The sequence below is a fragment of the Indicator indicator genome, chromosome 4 (genome assembly GCF_027791375.1).
Source record: "Indicator indicator isolate 239-I01 chromosome 4, UM_Iind_1.1, whole genome shotgun sequence".
NCBI lineage: Eukaryota > Metazoa > Chordata > Aves > Piciformes > Indicatoridae > Indicator > Indicator indicator.
Genome location: NC_072013.1, coordinates 4,303,817 through 4,330,180, shown reverse-complemented (window position 1 = coordinate 4,330,180; position 26,364 = coordinate 4,303,817). Strand labels below are relative to the sequence as shown.

Below are 26,364 nucleotides of genomic sequence, written 5' to 3'. Positions count from 1 at the left end.
TCTTGGTGTAGAGCTATGTGATGATAACCAGTTGAAAAAGCTAGAGTCATTTATATATATATGTGTGTGTGTGTGTATGTGTTATCGTTTTTTCCACTGAAGTCAGCAGCTCTGGTACTTGGAAAGGAATAGGCCTTCTGAATAACAAGGCCTTTTGGTTTGAGCATAGGCACTTTTAGAAGACCTGCACTTTGCCATTGATGGTGGCTTACTGGCACTGTAGCCAACTCTATCTGTTGGATGTGGTGCTGTGACAGTCACACACACTGCAGGCTTTTGGAACTGATGGCATAATACCATGGTTATTTTTCCTGACTTCTTTGTCAATCCAACTGAATCACTTCTAGGTATTTCATGTGTTACTGTCTCTTCTTCAGGCATCCTGTTCTTATGGGAAGAGGTCTGTACTTTAAAGGTCAGAGCTTCTCAGGTTGAAGAAGGGGGAAGGAATCTGTCTCTCTGTTTGGTAAGGGGCTGTACTGAGATCTCTGCAGAGCCTGCAGTAGAAACCCTTCTTTCTGTGTTCTGTGACCAAGCTGAATGCTGGTACCTGTCTGTGTGGCTGTAAGAGAGGGAGCCTGCTTGTTGTGCTCCCCTGGCCGTTGGAGTGGCCTGCCAGGAGAGAAGTTGCATATGTACAAGGGAGAGAAGCTGCTGTTGCATAGTTTAATCGCCTGACGTTGACTCAGATAGGTCCTGACTGGAGGTCAGCTGTGACATGCAGCTGGTAGGGTGGGATTCGACTGTTGGGAAGAGAAAAACGTCAGCCCAGATTCTTTGGCGCTGACAAAGTGGATGTGACGATTTCTCCCTCCAGCTGCAACGGCTGCCTCTGTGCCTCCTTCTTTCCTGCACACCCACACTAGGAGAGCAGACTGTATAAAGCTACCCTGTCATGACCCTCAGCTGCTGAATTAGATGAGGCTTAGCTGAGCTTTCTCCATCTTTCCTTCTATGCTTTGGCCATCCATCTTGAAGTGCTGAAAGACATACTGAAAAGCGAGGTTTATCTTTTGTCTGTCAGTGCTTGGCTTTTCCATGGCTTTTCCAGCTGCATTTTATTGCAGAATGGTGTGTGTGGACTAAGGGAAGAGGCTGTCAAATGTCCATCATCATCCCTGCTGCTGGGTTCTTACACTTTTCTTTGAAGGCCAGGAATGTTTTCCTTCACATTTACAGTATTCGACCTCTTGAGTAGTTGGAAAATGTTGCCAGGTCAGCCTTTTGACAACATCTCATTTTATTATTGAGGGTAAACCATTAAACTCTCTCTCTTTTATACCATACTGGTTCATCTGTCTTGCAGTGGTTCCTGATGTATTCTTCCTTGTTTGTTTTGCTCTCTCTGCTCCCTTTGAGACTTAAAACCTTTTTTTAAGTGAAGGCACTATCTCTACATCCCTCTCCCCTATGTGAAGCCTACATATGCATAGCTGCTACTGTATAAGCTTCAGTAAGAGACAATTCCTACTGTGGCATTGTTTGAGCTTTTTACCACAACTTCCTCATGGCTCAGGTCCTCACTTCCCATTCTACTGCCTTCTCAGGGTCTCCTTACATAGACATAGCTGTCTGTGGCTTGCTCTCCCTTCAGGGTATCTTTGCTGCACATCATCTCTTGCTGTTCAGTCAATAGTCTGTGATTTCTGTAGGATGTGGCAGCAGCTCCTGTTTATGGGACACTCCTGAACATGGCATCTCAGTTGATCTTGTTCCTTACAGCAACTGGAAACAGTAAATAAAACAGGGCTTAATATGCCTGATGGCTGGGAGTGCCCCCTACTGCAGCTAAACACAAAGATGTGTAAGATGGTGTCTTTACAGCCCTCAGCTTATTTTCATCACCATCTCACATAGTCTAATCCAAACTGAGCTGAATTAATTTTGTTTGGAAGATTTTGAGAGATACTGTGTCAAATTTATTATAATTTCACCTGCCTCTGTAACAGGAGCTGCAGGCACTGTGATCAATGGATTGAGACATGTGCCTAATTTCCCTGCAGCTTCTATAAATGTCAATGTACCTTCTGCAGCCACACTGCTGAATTTCTTCTTAGCCTCCATGGGTGCTCTGTAATGAAGCACAGGACAGAGCTCTTTGTACACCAACCTTATCTGAACTGCAAGGCACTTAGGGCAATTTTGGGAATCTGCTACCTTTGCAAGTATTGTACGTTTGTGTATGCATAGGTCTGGTCCTTCCTTCTCGTGCAATATCCTTGTGTGTAAGTACCATTCACATAAGTGTATATGCCCCAGAAGAACATGTTGTACAGTCACAAGGTAAAACAGCTTCAAGAGCAGAATCATGTTCACTGGAGGTGATGTCTGTAGATGTAAAGGACTCGGCCTGGCTCCCAGATTCCTGTATTCAGCAGTTTGATCTAGAACTGTTAGTGGGAGAGAGGAGACAGGCAATGCTATAGCCATGGGAGTGCTTCATCACAGTTGTTTTAACATGTTATTTTCCTTTTGTCTCTGACCATCCCTCTGTGGTCCTTGTTCTCCCTGCTGAGGACACTTAGTTGGAATCATGCATTATATCACAGAGGTGTCTAGAGGGGAAACAGCTGCTCCCTTCTGATTTTTCTCTTGAACTGCCCCACAGATAACTAATTGCAGCTCAGTTGCTTCTATTAGCTATTTACCTAAAATTGAGCTGGCTAATGAAAATGTTTCTAATTAATATGAGGCAGATTAAAACTCATTACAGCAAGGTCGTCAGTAATGGGAGATAATCAGAACACAAATGACCAAGCTTGGAGCAAAACGAAGATGGAACATGAGCAGGCAATTGGTTCTGGCTGTGCATGCACCAGCCAGCAAGGGCAGGGTTCAGCAAGGTGACTCCTGGTGCCCTGGACTGCAGTTGAGAAACACTGCTTCCTCCTCTCCAGGGCAGCTTGGGAAGTGACTGCCTGAAGAGATGGACCTCAGTCCAGCATAAATGTTTCCTGAACCGAGTGACATCTCAGAGCAGAAGTTTGTGCTAGGCCGCCCCTTTACTCACCTGTATGGATTATTAGGAACCATGTTGTCAATCAGAGTATTAGTGGGAAGAGTATGGGGGTATGTGTAACACAGGTGGGAGGTCAATATATTTGTGTGGATTTTCAGAGTCTTGATGACTTGAATAGTGGGAGCTTGCACGTCTGTTCAGTGTGAAATGGGCTGGCATTGGTTTGGAAAAGTCCCTTTTGATCTTCAGGGAAGGTTTGCACAAATCATGAAAAGTGTTTGCTTTAACTTCAGCTGTCTTTAGCTCTAGGGATACAAGGCTCTAGCACCAAGGCCAGATTTCAGCTGTCTGATGCAGGCTTACTGTGTATATCCTTCCATTTGTACTGAATTCCCTGTCCATCCTGCTGGTTGTCTGACTCCTTCTTTCTTTGATTGTGAAACTGCGAAGTAAGAAATCTAAGTGATCGTCTCTGTCATAGAATCATAGATTGACAGGGTTTGTGAGGGACTTCTGGAGATCATTTAGTCCAACACCCCTGCTAAAGCAGGTTTGCCTAGATCAGGTTGCACAGGAATGCATCCAGATGAGTTTTGAAAGTTTCCACAGAAGGAGACTTCACAACCTCCTTGGGCAGCCTGGTTGAGTGCTCTGTCACCTCAAAGTAAAGAAAGAAGTTTCAGGTGAAACCTGGTTCTAGTTTGTGCCCATTGTCCTTTGTCCTATCACTGGCAACCACTCAGAGCAGAGCCCCATCCTCATGACCTTTACCTTTTAGGTATTTATATGTGTTGATAAGATCCCCTCTCAATCTTCTCCTTGCCAGGCTGAATAGCCCCAGGTCTCTCAGTAAGTGAGATGCTCCAGTCCCCTAATCATCTTTGTAGCCTTCTGGTGGGCTCTCTTTAGTAGTTCCCTCTGCTTCTTGAACTGTCCTTTATCCTTTGCAAGCTATAAAGCTCTCTTTCTTGCTTCCTGGCTGTTGCACTGGCAACCAGCTCTTGTGGTAGAATTTCTGAAGGATCGTGATTTGTGCTGAGACTATTTTGAGCTGTGGAAGTCAAAACTGAGGATTAGGGGAATGCCTTTTAAACCAGGATTTGTACCAGGGCAAACTTAAAATTGTAGGTCTGAAGAGATAACAATATAGTTGCCTAAATGGGAACACAGGGAATGCCCTACTCTCATATGGGCAAGCAGGAACCCGTAGGTAATTCCTAAGGGATGTAATACATAATGTACACAAATAATCAAGCCTTAAGCAGTAGGGTAGATTGCAGGAGGAATTATTCAAATTCCAAAGACATGGATCTATCTGTGATTAGCAGTATTACCAGTTAGTATTGGTGTAAGGAAACATTTGAATGGAAAGTATCTGGTGTGCTGTGGAATGAGCTTTTTTACAACAGATAGGCAGGGAAGTGAGTACAAAAGGAAGCAGTAACAGTTCAATTTAGAGTTGTGTGTCTCCCTGCAGCATCCCTGCTGTCAGTCAGCTTGATTACTGGGTGGATAACATTAGAGAAGGCTACAGGAGTTTATATTAGCTGTATGCTTATTAGGATTCCTTGAAAGAGGAGAGAATAGCCCCTTAGATGCACCTAGACTGTCATTGCAATGGGTTCTAGGTTTTCTATTGCTGTTTTTAAGGCACCCAAGTAGCCTAGTAACTTCACCAGTAGTTGTATCCTCTCTAAAAGTCTTCACTAATCTTTTGGCACAGACTTCATTTCAGTCTCTCACTGTGTTAAGCTGAGTTGGACATCCTTTCATTCCTTTCTGGTTTGTGCTGTCTTGGGTCATCTAAAGCTGTAGTTTTATTAGCCATGGACATACGACCCTGTCATTATCAGAGATGGAAGAGAAAAGGACTGTGACCACATTCCTTTCCTATCTTCTCTGACACTTCTTTTCTTCCTCCTCAACTTACTGTATTTTGGGGATACCCACTACAGAAGTGTGATGACATCATCTCTTCTCTCTGTATGGAGTCCAAGGGACAGCCTGGGTCATCCACTCCAGTTTCCTGCTGCTTCAGGCATTCCTGGAAAAGCTGTCTCTTCCTGGACAACGCTGACAGCATTTGTCCTGCTGAAATTCAGAGAAGGGGGTTGACACTCAAAGAGTTGCCCATGCCAGAGTAAAGAACCATATACGCAGTCAGATGCTATTTGTGATCTGAAGTGCTTCCTGAGGGAGGCTTATTCTTGGTAATCCTCAGTATGTGAAATGCTTCCCTTCTCTGCAGTAAGCTCCTGGGCATAATGCAGATCCATGTCTAACTAGCTGTTGTTCCCAGTTCTTTTTCCTGATGAGAAGAGTCTTCAAGGTATTGCTTGTGCAACAAAGAGCAATATCTTGTGAGATTCCTTGGAGAACAGGTTTGAGCTGTTCTGGGTGTTTCCATTTACTGTGCAGCTTCTTCAAGGTAGGACAGAAGTGTGGGTCAACAATACTGGACAGAGTAGTGGGTATGTGGCACTCTTGCTTTTGATTAGGGGAATGTCATCTACCAGAGAAACAAGTGCTCTATCTAGACTGTGACCTAGCTTGGGGAGATTCAGACAATTAATAAATCCTGACCTGGCTGCAAAAAGCAGCTTTGAAAGCTGCATTCACAGTCCTGCTTCATTCTCACTGTACTTCTGCTGCTTATGTGACCTAGGGCTACAGATATATTTCCTTCTTCTGCGATAGATTTCTTGGTCATCCTCTTTCTCCTTGGGAGGGACAGGAGCTGATATTCTCTGGTCTGGTCAGCGAGCCAGGGCAGCTGTCTCTTAGGAGCTACAACCAAGCCAGTTGTGAGAGTGTGGTGGAGGATGCAGTGCATGAGAGTTTTGTTCTGTTTTGTTCCTGTAGTTCTCTGTGAGGATGCACTAGTCTGCCTTGGCCAGGACTACTGTGCCCATGAGGCCGACTGACCTCTCTACAGGATGGCTAAGTCTGGGAGGGCTAAAATTTCCTCTCTTCTTGTGTTAGCGAAGAGAGAGGCTATTTCTGTTTCCTTCTCAGCTGTGACTGACATGAAATGGATGTTTCATCCAAGTGTGTCTACAGCAAGTTGCATTTTCAGCTAATTGAGTTTTCCATCCTGTTTTTTCCATTTCTCTTGGTGATCTGCATGGGGATCTGTAGGTGTATTGGAGCCAGCAGCTCTACCCCAGCCTGGCTGCCCAGCCTCATGCCCAACACAGTGCTAGAGCTCCAGGATTGCTGCCCTCTGCTCTGAGCCATGCTTCAGCCTGAAGTTATTTGATGGCTCCTGCTGTGCCTGTGGGAGGTCGCAGGGTCCTGTGCTGGCCCATACTGACTGCTGGGTTTTTAGGAATACATCTGCGAGGAGCCTTGCCACTGTTTCCTGCTGGTGCCCTGGGCTATGGCTGCCTGATGCTTAGCAGGGGGGTGGCAGGCCACCATCCCCTTCAGTGCTGGCAGGGGGTTTTCCTCCACGACTGAAGGCAGCGGGCAGAAGGCGATTATCAGAGCTGCATAAAAGCTGTTTCCCTGTAATGGGCTGTACTCGTAGTGCTGTCACAAACTACCCAGCTGCTCTAGCTCCTTTCCTCCCACTGCTTTTCTCTTTCAGCCTGTTATGCCCTCCCTGCTTTTCTTGCTCTCTTGTTCTCTTTCACAGCTTCCTCTCCTTGTCCCCTTGTGGCTTACTTTTAGCCCTGCCAGACACAGGGGAGGAGAGCAGGGGAAACAGCCAGGGCAGAGGCTGGCTTGTTAGAGCAGGAGCTTTGAAGCTGGTGTGTAAAATGCAGCATGATAGTGTGGGAGACGCTAGGCATGCTGATGGATGCTATTTTGACGAGTCCTTCTGAGCAGGCAATATGCTGGGGGAAGCTCACTTTCCTAGCGTGAGTTATGGTTGCCTGTGCATGCCCACTTGGGGAAGTGCGTGTGTGTGTTGTCTGTGTGCATCAAGCTGTCAAGTCTCGCACACGGAGTGTGAGACTTGCACATTAGGCTTTCTCCTCACAGTCCCCTAGGCCTGCGTTTCATGCACTTGCGCCTCAGCACCCAGTCTGCCCCCTGGTGTGTTCCCAAATGTGAGACACTCGCCCTCTCCCATGATGTGACACAGCACTGCTTTGCATGGCAGGCAAAGGCAGCTGCTAAATGGGGTGGCTGTGTGTGGTGTTCGTGCATGTTTGCCATGGTGTTCCTTTCTGCCACATACCTTGAGGCTTTTAGTAGAGTCTCTTGCTACAGGATCTTGTGCAGATGAGGTCTGCAGGCAAAGGATTTGACCTTCAGCAGAAGCTGGAGGAATTGGAAGCCTCCATGCAGATAGGTGTCAGATGTTAACAGGAGATCGGTGCAGAGTTATTTTTTGTCATTGATTCATGCTTAGATTTTATTAATGTATCAGACTAAACTTATCTGAAGTTTATTAAAGAATATTGAGTATATCTGTGTCCTTGGCAGGAGGCTTTTCTAGTGAGACTAATAAAGGCAGAATAAATCATTGTCACTGAAGGATGTGGTGTCTTGTCTGCTCTTCAGAGGCAGAATGAACCTCAGGAGCTGAAATCCAGAAGAGGCGAGTGGTTGGTGATGGGTTTTGTTATTTGTTGGCTGCATTTTGGCAAAAGTGAGCAAAGCTGGCAAGTCTTCTAATTATTAATTTATAAAGCCAGTGTCACTGCAGGGGTTTTTGGCAATGCAAGGAGTAAGACCAAGACCTAGCTGGACTAGAGGGATGTACTTTCTCCTTGTGATGTGAGCTGAGAAGTATTGAAGGACTTCTCATATAGTGTCCTCCTTACTGCCAAATAGGCATATGAAGTTCTGATTTTTAACAGGTTCTTCTTCCAGGTTCCTGAAAGTTTCTGGGATGGTATCTGTGATTTTCTTCTCTCTTTAGTTCATCACACACCATCAGTCTAGAATACGTAGTTGTGGTCCCTGAATAGGGATTCTCAAACTGCACAGTGTAGTGGTGGATCACAGTGACAAACCAGTGCTGCCTTATGGCTAGATCTCTTATTCTGCACAACGATGTAGCTCTGGATAGGGCCAAAACCTGATGCGCTGTCACTGATGCTGGTGCCGGTGTCAAAACCCCTTTATACTCTGGAGCTTCTCGTCTGGTTCAGCCCCTCTAAATCAAGTCATAGTCCTAATACTTAGCTGACACATTGGATGATGATACCCAAAGTCAAGAAAGGAAATCTCTGGTCTGTTTAAGTAGTGGACAAATGAAAGGTACATCTGTGGGTGTGTGCATGTAACAGACAGCAAAAGGCCTTGGCTGATGTTCTGGTCTCTCCCCAGGTGCATCTGCGCTCTGCTGAGCGCCTACGTGAGCTGTGCTGCGCCAACCGAGGCACCTTCATCAAGGTGGGACAGCACCTGGGAGCACTGGACTACCTGCTGCCTGAGGAGTACACACGCACCCTCAAAGTGTTGCACAGCCAAGCCCCACAGAGCACCAGACAGGAGATAGAGCAAGTTATCCGTGAGGATCTGGGCAAAGAGGTAAGGGCAGCCAATAGCCTATTGCCTACTTAGGCTTCCGCAAGCCCAGGATAACTAAAGGAAGAAAAACAGGAGGTCCTTGGTGGTTCTGAGGTACAAGGGATACCAAGGGAAGATCTCTGCTTGCCTCTGGGAGAATGCCGTGCTAATATTCCCTGTCTATTGATGGGCATTACTGATTGGTAAGCGTAGGAAAGGAGAAGATAACACAGGATTAAGGATGTGAAAGCTGCTAGGTGGAAATGGCAGGACCCAGCAGAACAGCATACCTCAGAGGTTATGCCGAGGCTAAGAGAGTTGCTGGAGGTCAGGGTGAAGGGTCGTCTGCCACACTGAGAGGTGGGATCTGGAGGTGTTGATGTTCACAGCAAAGATGTATTAGCAGAACACTGTGAGGGATGACTGCTCTCCCCTGGCTGCATTAGACCAATTCCAGCTGGCACTGACAGCCCTTTACTTTCTGGAGCCCCTAATTAACCCCCAAAGAAAATAATAGCATAAATCATTTCTGTTGCTTGCAGTCAGGTAATACAGTAGCTGAGGAAACTCTGTCACCATTAACCCTCAGCAGCCCACAGCACTGACATCAGTGTTCATTAGATACAAGGGAAGTAATTGCAGTATTTAGAGAGGGCATTCTGCTGTTTTGCATCTTGCCCCTTACAAAAGAGATCCTCTCACTCCAGCCTAGGTTGAGGAGAAGTGTTTCAAGGATCACAGCCGACATGGCGAGGGAGGCAGAAAGCAACAATGTGCAAAAGCAATGAGAGAGAAAGGTACGTGAGGGGGAGTAAGACAGGAGGCTGAAGAAGGGAAGCTGTTACTGCTCATATAGAGAAGTTTATGGGACTGTTTTGGGTTGTTCTGGGCTCCCTGACTATGTGATAAGGAGGTACTGGGGGAACACAATGGGATAAGTGAAGTATTTGCACCTAGTTGGTATATTATGGGCAGATTTGGATGTGGTGAGTCTGCCTTTGTATAGTTTTAGGGTCTAGGTATCATCTAGTCAGGAGTGACAATTAATATTTCCCTGCAGTTTAATTGCAGGGTTAATACCAGCCCCTGACCTGCAAGAGGCTCCCTCCCTCAGCACGCTGCATCTTTGTAGGATGGCTGGTATCAGCTGTGTTTCATAGCTCAGTGGATAGATGGAGCAGGGTAGACTGATGGACTCCTGCTGCTCCGTGGGCCTCCATCTGGCAGTCTCCCTCTACATGAGTCATGGAAAGACACCTCGAGATTAGCATCCACTAAATTGCCACAGCAGCCACCTCTGGTTCAGTTTGTGAGGCATCTTTCAGAGGTTGAGGCAGGTGCTCAGAGGTCAGCCCCTTCCTTTTCTCTCAAGTGTGTGTTTAGCTGCCACTGATACTCCCTGGTTTATTTCAGCTTTTCTGAACCTAGATGAGCCCTCCATACCTCATTGGTTCAAATCCAGTCTCCACAGCAGCCTTCTATCTTAGTGTTCATTTCACCCACATTTGCAGTGCTGGGCAATATTTAAAGAGATAGAGAAAGGGAGGTAAAAATGGTAGAAGTGGGGAGAAAGAGACAGAAAAGAAATGCTAATTAGAGGATGGTAAAAGAGAAAAATGAAGAGAATGAAAAGTACAGAAATAAAGGAGCTGGTGAAACTGGGCAGTATTAAATGCCAAGGTAAATGCCTATATCTGTTAGTTACAAGGTGTCAGTTCAAAGTATTTGAAAACAAAAAGGGTTTGGGGAACATAATGCACCAAAGTTGTCTCTACTGGAGCCCAGAAGATTTAATGGGGTTCCTTCAGGAACAATTTTATTTCCCATGTAGCTACATCCTCAGTACATTTAAAATATGATATACATGGCAGAAGAGCAAGGTGGAGTGTCAGGGCAGAGGAGGGTGCAAAGGGGGATCCCAAAACCACTCCCCTTGGGGCCTGCATCACAGCTGGGAACTTGCAGATGAATTCAAATAGAAGAGAAAATGATAGAGAGGGAACTTTCCCAGGGTGCCTATGCCTAACCTTACAGCTCTTGAATTCAGTGGTAATACTTCCAGTTCCCCTATCAGGTGCAGGAGCAGGCTCCTCAGATGAATCCCAAGTGTAAGCAAGAAGTAATTACATACAGTTAGGGTCAGTGCAGAACAAATGGGAGAAACAGTAACTGGAAATACAGAGATACATAGGGAGGAATGTGACAGGCTGACAAATTAGGCAAAAGCTTGCAAAAGGTCATGAAAGTATGAAGATCAAAAAGCCAATTTCTTGTACAGAAACATTGTATCTTCAGTCAGTTAGAAATAGCCTGTTGTGATCTACTCCTGAAAATCTTGTCAGAGGCTTGGCTGTTTGACAGATGGAGTGATTTTGTGGGAAAAGTGGTGTGAAGTGAGACCATGACAATGGGACTGATCTTGGAGCAAAGACAGAGCGCTTGTGAATTAGCTTTACAGCAGTTCAGCATGGTTCTTTGCTCACCATGCAGATCTGTGTGACACACCGCTGCTGGGACAATCTCCCATTCTAGGCCAGCATCGTGGCTTGAAGCTGAGAGCTGTAGCATATAGCTGTGCTGCATGGGCCAGGGAAATGACACGTGTGCTGCTCTGACACTGAAGGAAGAGCATCCTGCATGCTTACTGATGGGTTGCCCTGTCAAACCCTGGTTTAAGTCTAAGGGGAATCTTTGTAGCTATTGGGGATCGTTTGGATAAAAACAATCAGTAGTGAGAAAATGTTGTCTTTCTAGTAGCCACAGTGGTTTAGCTAAGTGATGGTGGGAAGTGATCTGTTCTCTTGAGTGTTGTATGCAAGAGGCTGAGATGGCATTCTCAGGGCGATATAAGTAGTATCTGTGGGAGGGGCAGCACAAAGAAATCTTTACAAGTCCTGTAAACAATCACCAAGATCATAGAGTAAGAGTCTTCTGGGGAGTCAGTGGAGATACCATAGGTTGGGTTTGAGTAGTTGGGAAAAGCTGTATGCATAATAATAGCTGATGAGATATGGTTGAAGGAGTTTCTTCTACCTCTCTTTTCATCTTCCTTGCTTGAAGAAGGTTCTGAAAGTGAAAAGGTGTCGTGTGGAAAATGAAAGCAAAATGAGTATGTTACCTACCCCATAATTGTTATTTTCTCTGCAAAGCTATTAATGACTCAAGGAAAGACAGCTGATTCAGCTAAGCTCTCTAGCTCAACCAAGGGCATGCAGAGGAGAGCCAGGCAAATTCTGGTGAAACATGGACACCAGACATTTAGGGAGAAAGACTGATGAGGGGCTCTGGAAGAGAAACCTCTCTGAATGGCTGCACCTTAAAACCACTAAATCATTGGGAATGATTTGGAATATAGAAATGATGGAAGAAATGTTTTGCCAGGCCTGGGATTAGGGGCATTTCCTTCCTCTGGCAGGTCTGTTGGAAGGAACTGGCCTGTGGTTGTGGGTTACAGGGATGCTGCTCATCTGCTTCCAGCCCATCCTTGTACATCAGAGTTTTGTAATGAAATGTGGTTCTTTCAGTTTTGCTCCTTTCTGTCAGGCTGATTCTCTGGTCCCTCTTCCTGTGCAGTTGAGGGTTAGGACAAGGATGAATTTAGCATCCCCATGAGGCCACTCTGGTTCCAGGTAGGGTCTTTCTCATGCTGGTAGGGCACCTGTGCTGTGTGGCTACCAAGTGCTCTGTGTCCAGGTTGCCTCTTTGCCTGCAGGGCAAGGGGTAGGTGTAGGGCACAGGGCCAGCCTTGCTTGTCATGGGAGTGAAGGTCTGTCCTTCCTTCTTGCCTCTTGACTTGGCTTCAACAGCTGTTAGCAAGAGATATGAGGATGTTGCAACAGAGATGAGTGGAAATTGCCAAAGCTGAGCAGTCCCAGATGCTGTGAAGTGATGGATCCCAAGAAATCCTGACCCCAGGCATCCACATCTACAGATATACCATTGCTGGTGAGTTTGTGGCACTCCAGGAAGGCTGAGAGGCTAAACAGGCTCCACGGGGAGAACATATTAGTGATTGAATGTGTTGGTTCCAGTGCTTGCTTTGCTCAAAGCTGGGAGAAAGGGCTTGTGAGTGCCCAGAGGTCAAGGCTTGTCTCTGCTGAAACCAAATTGTATAAAGGACTTGGAGATGGAAAGAGTCATTTGGAAGGATGTCAGTTTAGCTCTGCTTTGTGGGAGTGCAGGTAATGGGAAGCAGTTTCTAATTGCTTGATTAGCTAGCACCTCCAAGGAGACCATCCTTTTCATCCACACTTAATTGCAGCTTTTACCTGTTTTTCAAGGACTATTTTGCCATTTGCAAGAAGCCTCCTGCAGCCATACAGTAATGGAGGCTGCTGATGGAGCAGGGCAAGATATGTCAATAGTTTGGCTGTGATTTGTAAGCAAAGCACATGTGGTAGAGGAACCCCCTGTGCTGTGGTTTGTGAAGCAGGATGCATTTACACAGTGTTTGGAGGACTCAGCCTTAGGTTGGAAGGCTTTGCTCTCCTTAAATTCCTACTCTTGTAGCTGGCATGGCATCAGTGCTGTGCAGTAAGAAACAGATACTGCTTACCTAAGAAGTTACTGTCCCTGCAGCAAAACTGTGACTAAGAAGAATACTGCCCTTTGTGCCCCTGCTTAAAATTGCTTCTAAGGTTCCCAAAGTGTCTTCAAGTTTGGGTACATGAGTGTTACTCCTCCAGCTGAAGTGTAGCCATGTGGATGGGAGCATAGTCACTGCAGTGGTGTGCAGCAATGCCACATGGCCATTTGACAGGGACGGACAAAAATCCTATGCCTGTGTGAACGTACCATTGAAAAGATTTAGAGTGAGACCACAGCAAGGTGCTAGTCCACACAGCAAGAGACTTCCCTTGATCTGTTGGAGTGTAAGAAAAGACACAGAGAAGAGATTTTTATTTACACTCCTGTTTCTGTACTCATTCTTGGTACAGTTTGGCAGCCTTTGCTGTGTCAGTAATAGGGAGGGTGGACTGATTCCCTTCCCTTTGTAACTGTTGATTAGCATTTTAAGCTCTGACGAGACATATGCTTACTTCTTATTTGCAAAGCTATTGAAGGAGTGCTCAGCCCTGTGGGAGAGCATTTAGGCTTTCAGTAGGCTGTTGGGTATTATGCTGCATGTCCTACAGCATCCAAGCTGTTCCCAAGGGAGTATGAGCCACATACTGGCTCTGGATGTTGCTTTACAGAGGATTCATTTACCCTGCTAGATCACAAGGTCTTCAGGCCGTGATGCTGCAGATCCCGTTATGGGCCCAGAAAGCCTCTTCCCAGGCTGGCAGTGTTGTCCAGCCCATCCAGGATGCCAGGACATGTGCCTGCTTCCTCAAGTGTTGCACAGCCTGTGGTGAAGCATTCTACCCAGAAGCACTGATGTCAGTGCATGTTTGCTGTCATGATTGCTTGGGGCCATGGGGCTGATGCTGAATGGCTCTGTCAAAGACCTAGATCTCTCCCATAGCTTGTGACCTTGATTCTGTCCTGAAGTACCCCACTCTAGCAACACTGTGCTGCGGTGCTTTGTCAAGTTGGCTCTCATGTTCCTCACTAGCAGACAAAGGGAAACTAGGTTTAGGTCAGCGATAGCTTCTTCTGCCTGCTCTGAGTGTTATGTCCATCACAGGAAATCTCTTCCTCCACGATGTTACCCACCAGAGTGGAGGCAGGGCTGTGATGGCCATTACTCTGACAGTGTGAAGTGCTAGGAAATGAAATGGAAGGATCTTGCCCTTCTCACAGCCCTCTGAGTCTCTCTCAGTAGGCCTGTCAGGGCTTCCAAGGAGCTGTCAATAAAAAACACATTTGTATTAAAACTGTAATGAGGAGTAAAAAACCTTCACATTTTTTGCAATAACTTGGAATATAAAAAAGAGATTTTTATCAATTATGAAAAGGATTTTGGCCATAAAAAGGTAATTTAAAGAGTCTGAGATGGATGGCGAATAGCATTAATGTCACCCAGAACAAATGGGCCTGCATTACTCAATTGAAAGGCAGGAGCGGCTGCTGCAGCCTCTGCGGTGCTCTCCCTGCCCTGTCTCTGGTAAGAGGCTCCAGTTGCTGGTGCATCTCTGTGTGGCTGCCTCTACACCAAGCTCTCATGTGGGCAATAGCTGCTCAGAACTGCTGCTTCACTGCCAAGACCAGGTAGGGAAGACAAACAGGAACCTTTGTGTGGCTCAGGTGGTCCACCTTGCTTTGTTCCCTGTATTTAGGGTCCAGTGTTAGTGATCCTTAGTGTCACGCCAACAACACTGAAATGTTCCCTAGTGTCCTTGTGGCGGGGAAGCTTTGGAACAGGGTACTTCCTCCTTCCAGGGGTTTTCTCTCTGTTCACAGCTCCTGGGAGAGGATCTGAGTCTTGCTCATGGCAGCCTCTTCCTGGGTGCTCTAAGCCTCATGTCTAAGTGAAGGAAGGTTTTGTGAATAGATTAGAGGATAATCTTCTTTGGCTTCTTTCAAGATAATAAGATTTACCATCCAGAAAGTTGGACAATAGATTTTCTGAAGCTTTTTTTTTTTTTTTTGAGGGCCTTCTGCAAGAAAGTGAAAGATTTGAGATCAGAAAATGCAATGGCAAATGGCCTACTATAAAGAGTAGTTCTCCTCTCCATATTTAGTGACTTTTTGCTTTAATTTACAATTTTTTTAGGTGCCTGGGGGTCAGTATATACCATACCTACACAGAATTTGTTGGCTCACAGTGTCTTGTGTGCAGGTGGTAATCTTTCTTCACTTTCTCAAGAGTTTTGATGACACTTGAAATGTTGCTCTGATGCAAATAAAGCTCACGTTCAGTATCCATGTCCTGCAGAGGATGTGCTGCACAGCAGTGCTCTAGCCATCAGCAGAAACTACCTGTCAGCCATGGGTAACTCTTCCAGTTCCAAACAATCACTGGAAATTGCTATCTGTAACTGGGGTTCTTATGTGATCTTCTTGCATACAGAGACTTCCCTTTTTTTGAACATGATATGTGTCTCCTTTGCTCAGCGGCCTCTATTCATTTATGACGTAGCAGGATCTGGGCAGTGGCAGAAGCACCCAGCTGCCACGTGGAGGGACGGGCTTCTGCCTCAAAGTCTGCTGGTGGTACTCTCAGAAATAGTCTTACTCAATACTCTGATCTAGACTCAGGCTGGGTTTACTGTTTTTCTGATGCAGCAGGGAATCCTGTCTTCTGCCTACCCACTGATATTTTAATGTCTTGTCTCCAGTTTTGTCTGTGAATTTTACATCTGCACAGTTACTTGGCTCTTGACCCATCTGAAACATGACAACATGATGCAGTGTGTTGGGTGACTTGTGGCAGTAGGTTATTTGTAGATGAAACCAATGACATAAAATGAAATAAGGAGTTACAGGACCTAACTTTGGCACAACTCTATATTCCTAAGACACAGAATAGACACATAGTGTTTTTATGAATTTTTAAGATGTACACTGATCTAATGGGCTCTGTTTTATGGCACTTCTGGGATCTGTCTGGGAGACAGCTCCTGATTCCATAGAAGGATGCTGAGCTTCAACTGTGCTGGCAGAGTGAAAAAGCCGCTGTGGATGAGAACATTGAAAATTCCCCTCGTGGGAAGCCTCCCAGTCAATATGCTTTTGTGTTTTGAGAATTGAAGTGAAAATTAGGATTTAAGGGGTCTCAAAGGTCTTTTTTTCCAATGAGCAAAGTGTGTCAGTCCCTAGTAGGCAGGCTGGCCTGAGAGGGCGAAAAGTTTTCTCCTGTTCCCTTTGGAAAAATCAAATTATGTTTGTGAACATTAAGCACGTTTTGCACTTCTTTTCTGTAAGCTTTGTAGTGCTTTGTTTCTACAAGGTGTATGGTTCAGAGCCAAACCCGTGAAGCTGTCTGTAACAACTGAAGCAATAAACTCACATGACCTATTGCCTGTGCCAGAAAAGCTCAGCTGTTACAAACCCATGAGTTTCTCCTTTACAAAGCTCACGTAACTACTCTATCTCAAATGGGCAAGTTCTTGGAAGAGGCTGTTCAGCACCAACCCTTCCAAATTTCAAATGATTAGTAGAAAATACCCATTAGGTGGCTCATTTCAGATAATGAATGAAACTGAGGTGGTATCAGTTGGAGAGGAGAACAAAGCTAATTTTGCCAAACAGCTTATTGGATGTAACTGATTGGTTTCAGGTCTATTAATTGTTATTCCCATTTATCAAGAAAGGCTAGAAGAAGGCTAGAGCATTTAAAATTACTTGGGCTTATTAAAAGGGGTTATACTGAGGAAGACTCTCCATGTAACTTTTCCTGCCCTCTCCTTTGTGAACTGCTAGTGTTTTTTGCCCTCGCTGCTAAAAAAACCTCTAAGTCCACACCATCCTGTCCCAGGCTGTCTTTTGTCCTTTGGATTGTAGCCTCACTTTTTTTTCCCCCCTTTCTGTTGGCTGTCCCAAGCTGAACGTTTAAGACACTGGGTGGTTCTCTGTGAGTGGGCAGGGGGAAGGGGAAGGGAAAGGGTATGGACTACAGTGGTTCTATGGGCTTTAGCTCTCTGTTGTCTGCACAGCCATAGCACTCTGATGACAGTGTTTTGGGTGGAGCATCTCCAGTGACCTTGATGAAGAAGGAGGTGCAGCTTGACCAGTAGCAGGCTCTGGGCTACTCTATTCTGGCTTTGCTCTCCTTGGGGCACATCTGGAGTGAGTCACAGTCCTTGGCCTTTCTTTGGTGAGGCGACTCCTTTGGTTATGATGAGTTGTGTTTTGAGATGTGTGCCCCTACTTACATTAGATAGAATCCCCCAAATGTCTTTGCTTCATCTACAGGAGCCCAGTGATTCTGAACTATACGAAACAGAGCTAGGTATCAGTTGGTGTTTAGAAGCTCCTTGTCCTGTTCCTATTCCAGAGACTGACTCTACTGCTCCATCTGTCTTTGACTTGCATCAACTCTAGGAAGTAAAGTAGGGCAGCTGAATTTTGGCTCTAGAATAGTGGGTTGCTGGATTGCTCGGAAATGCTTGTATATTAATCAAAATTAACCCCCTACCTTTGTTACCTTAGCCCACTTTTCTCCTTGTAACAACCTCTAGCAGTACCCCCTGGGGGTGCCAGAAGAGAACTTACATTCAAGGTGGAAGACAAACAAGCAGTTTCCCACTGCACCCTGGACTGGCAGCCCTTCCTTTGCAGTGCTTGTCACCATGCAGTGGCAGCAGCAATGCTAGGCCTGTAAGTGTAGTTGATTTATGTTAACTGTTGAAACGATAATGTTTAATCTGTAAAGTGCTAATCTATTTTTTATGTTGATTATGAATAGGCCAGCTGTGCCTACTTCCCTATTCATAGAGTTTAGTGAACAAGCCCATTTCACAGGCTGGGTTTGGAGGGTGATTTACATGAGAGCAGACTCTGCTTTAAGGAGAGTAAATCAGCTGAGTTGCACCACTGAACCAGGAACCTTGCAGCCCAACAAGATCATCTCGGGGCAAAAGACTACTCCACTCTGGTGAGATCCCACCTGGAGTACTGCGTCCAGTTCTGGAGCCCCTATTACAAGAAAGATGTGGACGTGCTGGGAGGTGTCCAGAGAAGGGCCACCAGGATGATCAGAGGGCTGGAGCACCTCTCCTATGAGGACAGACTGAAAGAGTTGGGGCTGTTCAGTCTGGAGAAGAGAAGGCTCCTAGGAGACCTTATTGTGGCCTTCCAGTATCTGAAGGGGGCCTACAAGAAAGCTGGGGAGGGACTTTTCAGGGTGTCAGGTAGTGATAGGACCAGGAGCAATGGATCCAAGCTAGAGGAGGAGAGATTGAGACTGGATGTTAGGAAGAAATTCTTCACCATAAGGGTGGTGAGACACTGGAACAGGTTGCTCAGGGAGGTGGTGGAAGCCTCCACCCTGGAGGTTTTTAAGGCCAGGCTGGATGTGGCTCTGGGCAACCTGATCTAGTGGGAGGTGTCCCTGACCATGGCAGGGGGGTTGGAACTAGGTGATCCTTGAGGTCCCTTCTAATCCTAACAATTCTATGATTCTATGACAAAACACGGGGAGAAAGAAGAGAGATAATATATAAACTGTAGGAAGAGCAAAGCAGAGTTGTGAAAACAGGGAAAATATGGACAGGAGAAGAAAGGAGAGATTGACAAGGAGGGAACAGGAAATAATTTACCTGGCTAAGCAGAGGACATTTCTCTTTGGATCAGTGCAGAGAACTCCACAATTTATGTAACTGGTCATTAGGGAATGCATGGAACCCTTTCCCCAGCATGGTGTCAGTGATACTGTTGGCAGAGTTGCTTGTGGATTTAATTTGCCATGCAGTTGACTCTCTCAAATTGCTTTTCTGGATCTCTACTTTTTCTGAGAACAGGCTGCAAAGGATACAAACTTTAGGGTCCCATCCAGATCCCTTTGTTAAGTCATTCTTTCTTGCATTCTCTTCAGTCCCTGCACGTTTTTCTTGGTGGTGTGGGCTGCTGTATGGCTGTGCGTCTTGCACTGGCTGTTTTGCCAGGTGTGTCAGTATTTCAGTATTCCACCAAGGCACAGTCAGCACCAGTAACTGGATTAGAAGCTTTACATCTTCAGCAGAGCTTTACTACTTTAGCAAATTTCTTCTAATATAGTGACCTCATTATATCCTGTTCTTGATATGAGTTCAGTTCTGACAGAGCTGCCCACATCTGCCAGGCTACAGGTACTTCCATGTCCACTTCAGATCCTCACTTATTTCTCTCTTTTATTATTCTGGAGCTATGTTGTTCTTCAATAAAACTTTATCATGCTTGCATTGATGTAATTCTGGCCAAAGCCTGGGCAGTTTGACTGGGGCTGGGCTTTGCTCTCTGTTGTGTTTTTATTGTACTGTTCATTTATCCACTGTGATTACTTCATAGTGCAATGCTGCTTTTGTAATTTCTGCTCTTTATCTCAGGCCTAGAACCACTTTTCCATCATCTGTTTCTGAGAAGACACCTAAGAGCATTCCACATAGTACTCATGGGAGTATGCCTCTCAGGAGCTGGAGTAGGAGGGTCTGTTAGCATAGCATATACCCACATGTACGCAGTGCTGTCCTGCCAGATAGGTACTCTTGCAACACAGCTCTCCGCTCCCTCTGTACACCCTGCCTCTACACCCACACACCTGTTCTGACCCTGCCTCTCTGCGGATGGAGGGTTTTGCTCCACACAAGCTGCGCGCACAGATGCGCTGCCCTGTGCCCCCTGCTTAACTCTCTGCACAAGCTGTTGCACAGCTTTGCTTGCTGATGAGATGTTTGTAGCCCACCTCTTCCAAACATACCTCTAGACATCCCCTTGCCACTCTCTGTATGGTCACGTAAACCTGCCCATAGACATTTCTTCTTCACCACCCCTTCTCTCCTGTGCTTTTCAAAGACCCCAGGCTTTCACAGCTGACTCAGAGGCATTTGAGATGAGGCACAGGTGATGTGTGTTCCCGGAGGTCCCTATATATTCTCAGGCTCTGGCAGCTGGTTATTTCTCACAGGACTGCTGCTGTTGTGCAGGCTTACTGCTGACAAGGCCCTCGGGGCATCTCAGCAGAGTCTCCCTCTGCCTGGCTGTGACTAACTGTGGAACCTGTTTATTGTGGGTCTGTTGACCCTTCTCATGTTTCAGCCAGTACCTGGCAGGGATGTGTTTATGCCTGAAGTCAAAATAGTCTTGGAAATTCATTTGCTTATGGATACCTTCTTGCTTAATGTGCCAGCTGGCTCAATCTTTGTGGCATGTCTTCTCTGTGGCAACCTCACATCTCAATACAAGAGAGTTTTTTTTATGTTGAGAACTATCAATCATGGGAATAACCTTGGTTGTTTGTTTTTTTTTTTTTTTTTTTTTTTTTTTTTTTTTGTGGAAGGGTCCCCATTATTGAAATTTTTCAAGATGTGGTAATCTCATCTAGGCTCCTTTCCCATGAAAAGTTGGACCACATGGCCTTTTGAGATCCCTTCCAACCTGGGATATTCTGTGATTTGGTCATTCTTTCCAAATGTGCTGTCTTTGTCACAGGCTATTGGCATCTGTAGAAGTGATATGTCATTTGGGAGTATGTCTGCAGGAATTCGGACAAGGGGTTCTGGGTATGCAAGGGACTCTTACATGCCTTACTACATGTGTGGCTCCAGAGAAACGGGAAATTTGGGGAGAACAGTTGGATCGTTGTCTCCTATCACTTGTGAGCATTAGCACTCTGTGTCTAGTACTAGATTGAGACTAGTCCGGAAATGACATAGGTCAGTGTTGATGACAAGGCAAACTCAGTATGCATGCTTGTCAGAAACTTTGTGTCATTTTCCGTTGTGATGGAAAAGAGATAAGGAGGGATGGTTTGAGACTGTTAGAAATTGTGCTTTTGCTTTGTTGAATATGAACAGAGAGACCACTACCTGAAAGAAGATGTCTGAAACAAGCTGAAATTGTAGTTTGGCTAGAAGTAGCCTATATTTGTGTTCACTACAAGTCACCAGAAAGGAGGTGGAATTTTACGTGAGCTATTATCTAGATGCAGTGGTGAGGCTAGGGGCTGTGAGCAGAGCTTTGTGGAACATCTCCAGAAAGCTGGGGAAGGGGTAAGGAAGCTGCTCAGATACACTGACAGAGCCATTAAAAGAGCATAAGTCTGGGGAAACTGCTGCCTTCCTTAGGAACTACAGGGATGTTCCTGCTATGTTAGCACTTTCAGCTCTGTTGCTTAGGAGCTGAGCAGCTGCAGAGAACACAGTAAGCCACAAAGATCTTGGGAGAAAGAGATCACCACCACTCCTCCTGAACCGTGGAATCCCTTAGGGCAGATAGCATGCAGAAAGAAGTTTATTGGCTGCAAGAGAATTGTCTTCTGCCCTGCTCTCACTACATGCTGGTATAACAAGTGAGAGCCTCCTTGGTTAGCAGGGGGAGAGAGAGAGTGAGTGCTTTCAGCTAAAACACTAAAAATGACTGGGGGTGGAGAAGTTGTGTGCTGTTGAAGGACTATGACTCCAGTCTGTCTGAATAACTGACAAGTGTGGCTCCATCCTTGCAGGCAGGAGAGATGCAGGCGAAGCAACATTTCTCCAAAAAGAGAGGGAAGAGTAGATTCAATGAGCATTGTTCAAGTGAGAGACAGCTCAAGATGGAAGAGCAAATTAAGATAAAGGGAAGTCTTTATGTGCAAGGGAAGGGCAGAGAACGTGAGGTAGCCCCACAGCCTGCATGATTGCAGGGAATAAGTCACTCACAAGTCACTACTTTCTTTTTCAGCATGATGAAAAGGAAGGAAGTGACCAAGTGTGTATATAAATGTCTGTGCATTTTGCATAGGTTATAAGATGCTTAGATCATGCAAAACAGAGAGCACAGTGACAGTATTTAGTGTGCACTTTGAAAGACTATCATTTTCCACCTGCTCTCTCCACATAAGCAGTGTTGCTGGTGGACTTTGGCTTGACTCTCTGGATCAGGAAACAGTGGCTGCTGGTGGTGACCAATCACAGGCAGACTGGGTTGTGGAAGTGTTTTAGGGTAGTGGAAAATCAACAAGCTGCACAAGATGTTTTTTCTCAAGTGGAAAGAAATGGGATGCTGAACAGGCCAGGTCATTGTGCTGATTAACTGCCTCTGAAAACAGGAAATGAGCATTTTCCCAATGGCCACATCAGAATTAGAGGGACTGATGTTTTGTTATCACTGAGGAAATCACGGACTTCAGTAGTGCAAGGTTCTTCCACCTTCTTGCTTCTCTATGAGATCTGGAATTGCATCTCAAAATTATGATGTAGCTTCTGACAGCAAAATTTTTCCTTTGGTAATGGACGTTTTGCAAAGAAACTGCTTCTTGGAATTTAATTATGAGCATGGGATTACAGGCATGGGCAAAGCTATCTGCATTGTCTGAAGTGGAGTACCAGGAATCATGTCCATACTGGTGGATAGGTTAGAGACCTACTCTGAGACATCCCAGTTTTGTGGTTTCCTCTCTCTGTTTTGCTGTAACGTGCTTGTGCTACTGGAGATGTTGGACTGGCTGTACAAGTAATAGCTAGTCTCTGTTTTTCTACTATCCAGCTTAATATCTGCCTTATAATAGTCTGATGTGCAGTGTCTCTTCTTTCAGAGTGCTTTGTAAAACCAACATCTGGACAAAAAAACAGCTGATTGAAGCTGAGCATGGAGGAGGCTGCTGTGATGCTGTGAAAAACTTGTACAACTCCACCTGTTGTGAAAGCACAGGGTGATGAGCTAGTCAGTTAATCTTAGTATCCTATGTCTCTGGAAGGTAGCAAGACACCCAATAGCTTAATTGATGAAGGACATTTATCTCCTTGTGCCAGACAGAGGATGTTCCTGAGCCAGTGAGGTTCTAGTCTGACCATGGCAATCCTTGCTTTTTATTGGACTGAATTTTTTTTTTTTTTGGGGTGAGCCATGGGTAACTGACTTACGCTTCAGAGAGATGGAAGATGAGGTCCACCTCACAGGTAGGATCTCAGGAGATGTACATCATCTCTGTCTGCTCCTTGATGTTACTGCCTGTTGTAGCGGTCACCACTGAGATTGGTTTTGATCCAGGATGAGTGATATTCTCAGACAGTTCTGTCTTGTCTTAAGGATCTGACTTTATTCAAGAAAATAAATGAACCTACCATGAGTGTGTCTGAGCACAGACAAGCAAGAACCATCAGGAATGGAAAAAAAAAAGGCACTTTTCCTTAAATATGGCTCTGTAGCAATTAGATGTACTATAGCAAGTAGACTGATACTGTTATTGTACAGTTCACTGAATGAATGAGATAAAAGCAAGAGTGGCTTCATGTAGGGTCTCCCACTGCATTTCTATCCAGAAGAGACTGAAGAGGATGATAGGTGAGTGGAACAGGGAATAGCCAGGGTCCTAGGTATCAAAGTGAGGTTCAACAGGGCTCTGGGCAGAAGGGCTTAAACTGGATGACCTTCGGAGGTCCCTTCCAGCCCAACCCATTCTATGATTCTATGAGCAGGCAGGGAATGAGTGAGCCAGCTTTGGTCTCTAGATGATGTGATCAAGAGTTCAGATGGCAGAGTTCCTTTTCTGTAAGATTCATGGCTTTACACTGGGAAATGCTGTTGGTAGGATCCCAGAGAAGATTCTAAGTGATATAGCTAGTAGTGGAATGCAGAGTACCGAAGTGGTACCAGGTAGAAAAAAAAGGAAAAGTGCCTCACAGCCCTTTCTCAGAAGAAAGGCTGATAGCTGATGGACAGCCCTGGTGTTGTGCTGTTGATTAGCAGTGATAAACCAAGTTAGCAGTGATCAATGTGCCAGGAGCAAATGCATACCACTGGCAGATGAAGTTTGATGTCTTTGGCTCTGTGTGTAATAATTGCTGTGTGTATTAATTCCACAGGTAAGGTTTTTTTTTGTTTGTTTTTGTTTTTTTAGAAAAGATACTGAAGTTAGAAATTTGGTCCTTAGAAATTAAGCAAGAGCTCATTTATAGCTAATTGGACAGCCCTAATTCTGCTCGTCTGTGCATGAGCTCTGCAGCATGGTATGGTCCAGCATCATGTGGGATATCACAGAGAGCCAGTGTAAGAGCTCAGCTCTAACAAATTCTAGGTAGGCACATCTCCCCTTGAGATGGACCACATTGCTTTTCCATCCTGTGCACTGAAAGATGTGGGGATTTGGTGTAGTAAGCTGTATCTAATTGTTTCAGTGCATCAGAATGCATGCTTGCCTTTTACCTGTGCATTTGTGTGGTGTATACCTCTCTGTATGTGCACACTTACATGTGTTTGAACACCAGGGAACCCATTTGGAACAAAGCCACTATTCTGTGTATATCTACAGTATTAATAAAAATATTGAGTTAATAAATACTTGTTTTTGACAGATGCATTTAGGAGCCATCAATTAGGTTTGGCATTCATTAGGTGGGGAGAAGTCCAATCAGATTTCACTGACTTAACAAAGCCGCCTGTAAATTGTGGGCTGTTTGTTCTGACGTTTGATGAATTATTCTTCATAATCCACTGTCTGCTGTGATAAATCTAATCTTTCAGTTTTTGCTGCCTTAATAATTCTTGGAGCAATACTGTGACATTTTGTTTTTGTAGTGGGGATAGAAAGGCTGGGACAATGGAAAAAACCCTCATTTGCTCGCTGGGAAGTAGATCGCTGTACTCCGAGGTAACATTTTCTCATTCCTAGAACCTTTGGTCTGACAGACTTGCAGGGATTGGTAAGTCCTTGGTGCCATGGACCGTTATGTTCTTGAAAAGGTGACCAACCTAGGATGAAGTTCACATCTCTCAAACCTACTCCAGGAAAGGCTGTCAGATTTTTGAGAGCAGTGGGATCCTAGTGTAAATAAAGTGAATTCCAAAAGTTCTGGGAACCACAAGCCTTAGCTACAGAACTGATTAACTCTTCAGTTATTCTGCCACATGAAATAGAGGGGACATTGTTACTAGGATGGCAGATGCAGCCCTCAAAACTCCCCTGGGAAACCTGCTGTCTTCCCAGAGTGGTATTGTGTTGGTCTGTTTTCCAACAAGCTCACAAATCCCACTGTCACAGTGCCCCATGCTGTCTTGAGTGGGAGGCTGCAGACTGCATGATCCCTGTGTAAATCTCAGAAAGGTCCTGTAGATTGAGCTCACCTTAGCAGATCATCATCCGTGTAGCTGTGATTAAGAGGAGACTGTTCAGTGCTGTCTCTGTCAGGAATGGAGTAATTGTATGAATCGAATCACCTCATCAAGGGAATTCCATTGAAGAATCACAGCACAAGGAGATGTGCAAAATTTACCTACTGTAATCACTTACTTTTTGTCTGCTTCTGATATGTACCTGTCTCCCAACTGGATGATTCCCTTTGTCTTGAATGGATTTAGCCCAGCTCTCCTGTTTGCATTTTCCTGTGCATGGCATCAAAATGCTAGGAGACTGAGCTACTACAGGCCATTGTAACACAGTACTATTAATGAAGCTCTGTTGTATCATGGCCCGTGATGAGTATCCTGGAGGCAAGAAGTTCAAGTTGATCCTGTGTTGCCTCATCAGTCCCTTCTAAAATAGCAGGAAATCCAATATATTGCTATTTCCAAATATAAAGTGCAAGACTCTCAGGATCTTACAGGATCTCTCAGTTACTTTCTAGGCTGTCAAACAGCAACTGAGTCCCAAGCTAGCAGCCTGTGAAGTTAAGCTTTACCTGGTATCATCTTCCTGGTTCCAGTAATCCGAAGGTTAGATTTTCTGGGCTCGAGATTGTATATTGGTGTTTAATAACTTGTGATTTTCTTCAGTGATTTATCTACCCAGCTGTACTTCTGGTATTCATAACATTCTGTGGCAATAAATTGTCCACCTTATTTGGAGTGAGGAAAAAACCCCTTCTTGCTTTACTCCTGCCATTTGGTAATCTTGTGTGCTAATTGACAATTTGTTGCCCCCAAGTTCTTCTATGGAGTGAATGAGCATTCCCAATCCCATTTTACATGACAGAAGTAATTTCATAGAGCTCTGTGACATTCCCTCCCCATTGTCTATCTTTCCAGGCTGAAGGGTCCTTTGAAGTCCTGGAAAATATTTGAGGGCAGTTTTCAAAATGATTTGGTGAAGGACTCTCTTCCCCTGGGAAGTACTGAGCATTTGGAAGTCTCTTTACTGACACCACCTGTACTGGGCTGGTTCAGCTGTGGCAGAGTAGAGGAAAGATTCTTTGTAAGTGATTGTGGAAAGGTGGAATTTTGAAAACTCTAATGGACTCTTCTGGAGAACTCCTGGATAGGATTTGTAATGCAAAATATTCTTACTTAGACCCTGTAGTGGCCTTATTCGGGCTGCACTATATACAGGGCTCTGGAGCACCATGCTGGAAGGGATTCAGCCTGCCAGCTAAACAGGGCTGGGCTGTTGAGACATCTTCTATTAGTGATCCTTCATCCCAATGCATCCTAAATTTGTCCTAACA

General features: G+C 45.2%; 1 protein-coding gene across 2 annotated transcripts in view; it reads left to right on the top strand.

Moving 5' to 3' along the window:
* Window positions 1-26,364, top strand: part of ADCK1 (aarF domain containing kinase 1) — a 72,307-nt gene that overhangs the window by 16,280 nt on the left and 29,663 nt on the right. Inside the window, exons 3-4 of one of the 2 annotated variants that reach the window (XM_054400198.1) lie at window positions 8,243-8,446; window positions 21,465-21,567. In XM_054400198.1, the coding sequence (XP_054256173.1) occupies window positions 8,243-8,446; window positions 21,465-21,567 (307 nt within the window). The remainder of the gene's footprint in view (window positions 1-8,242; window positions 8,447-21,464; window positions 21,568-26,364) is intronic. The other variant, XM_054400199.1, reaches the window with a different exon arrangement.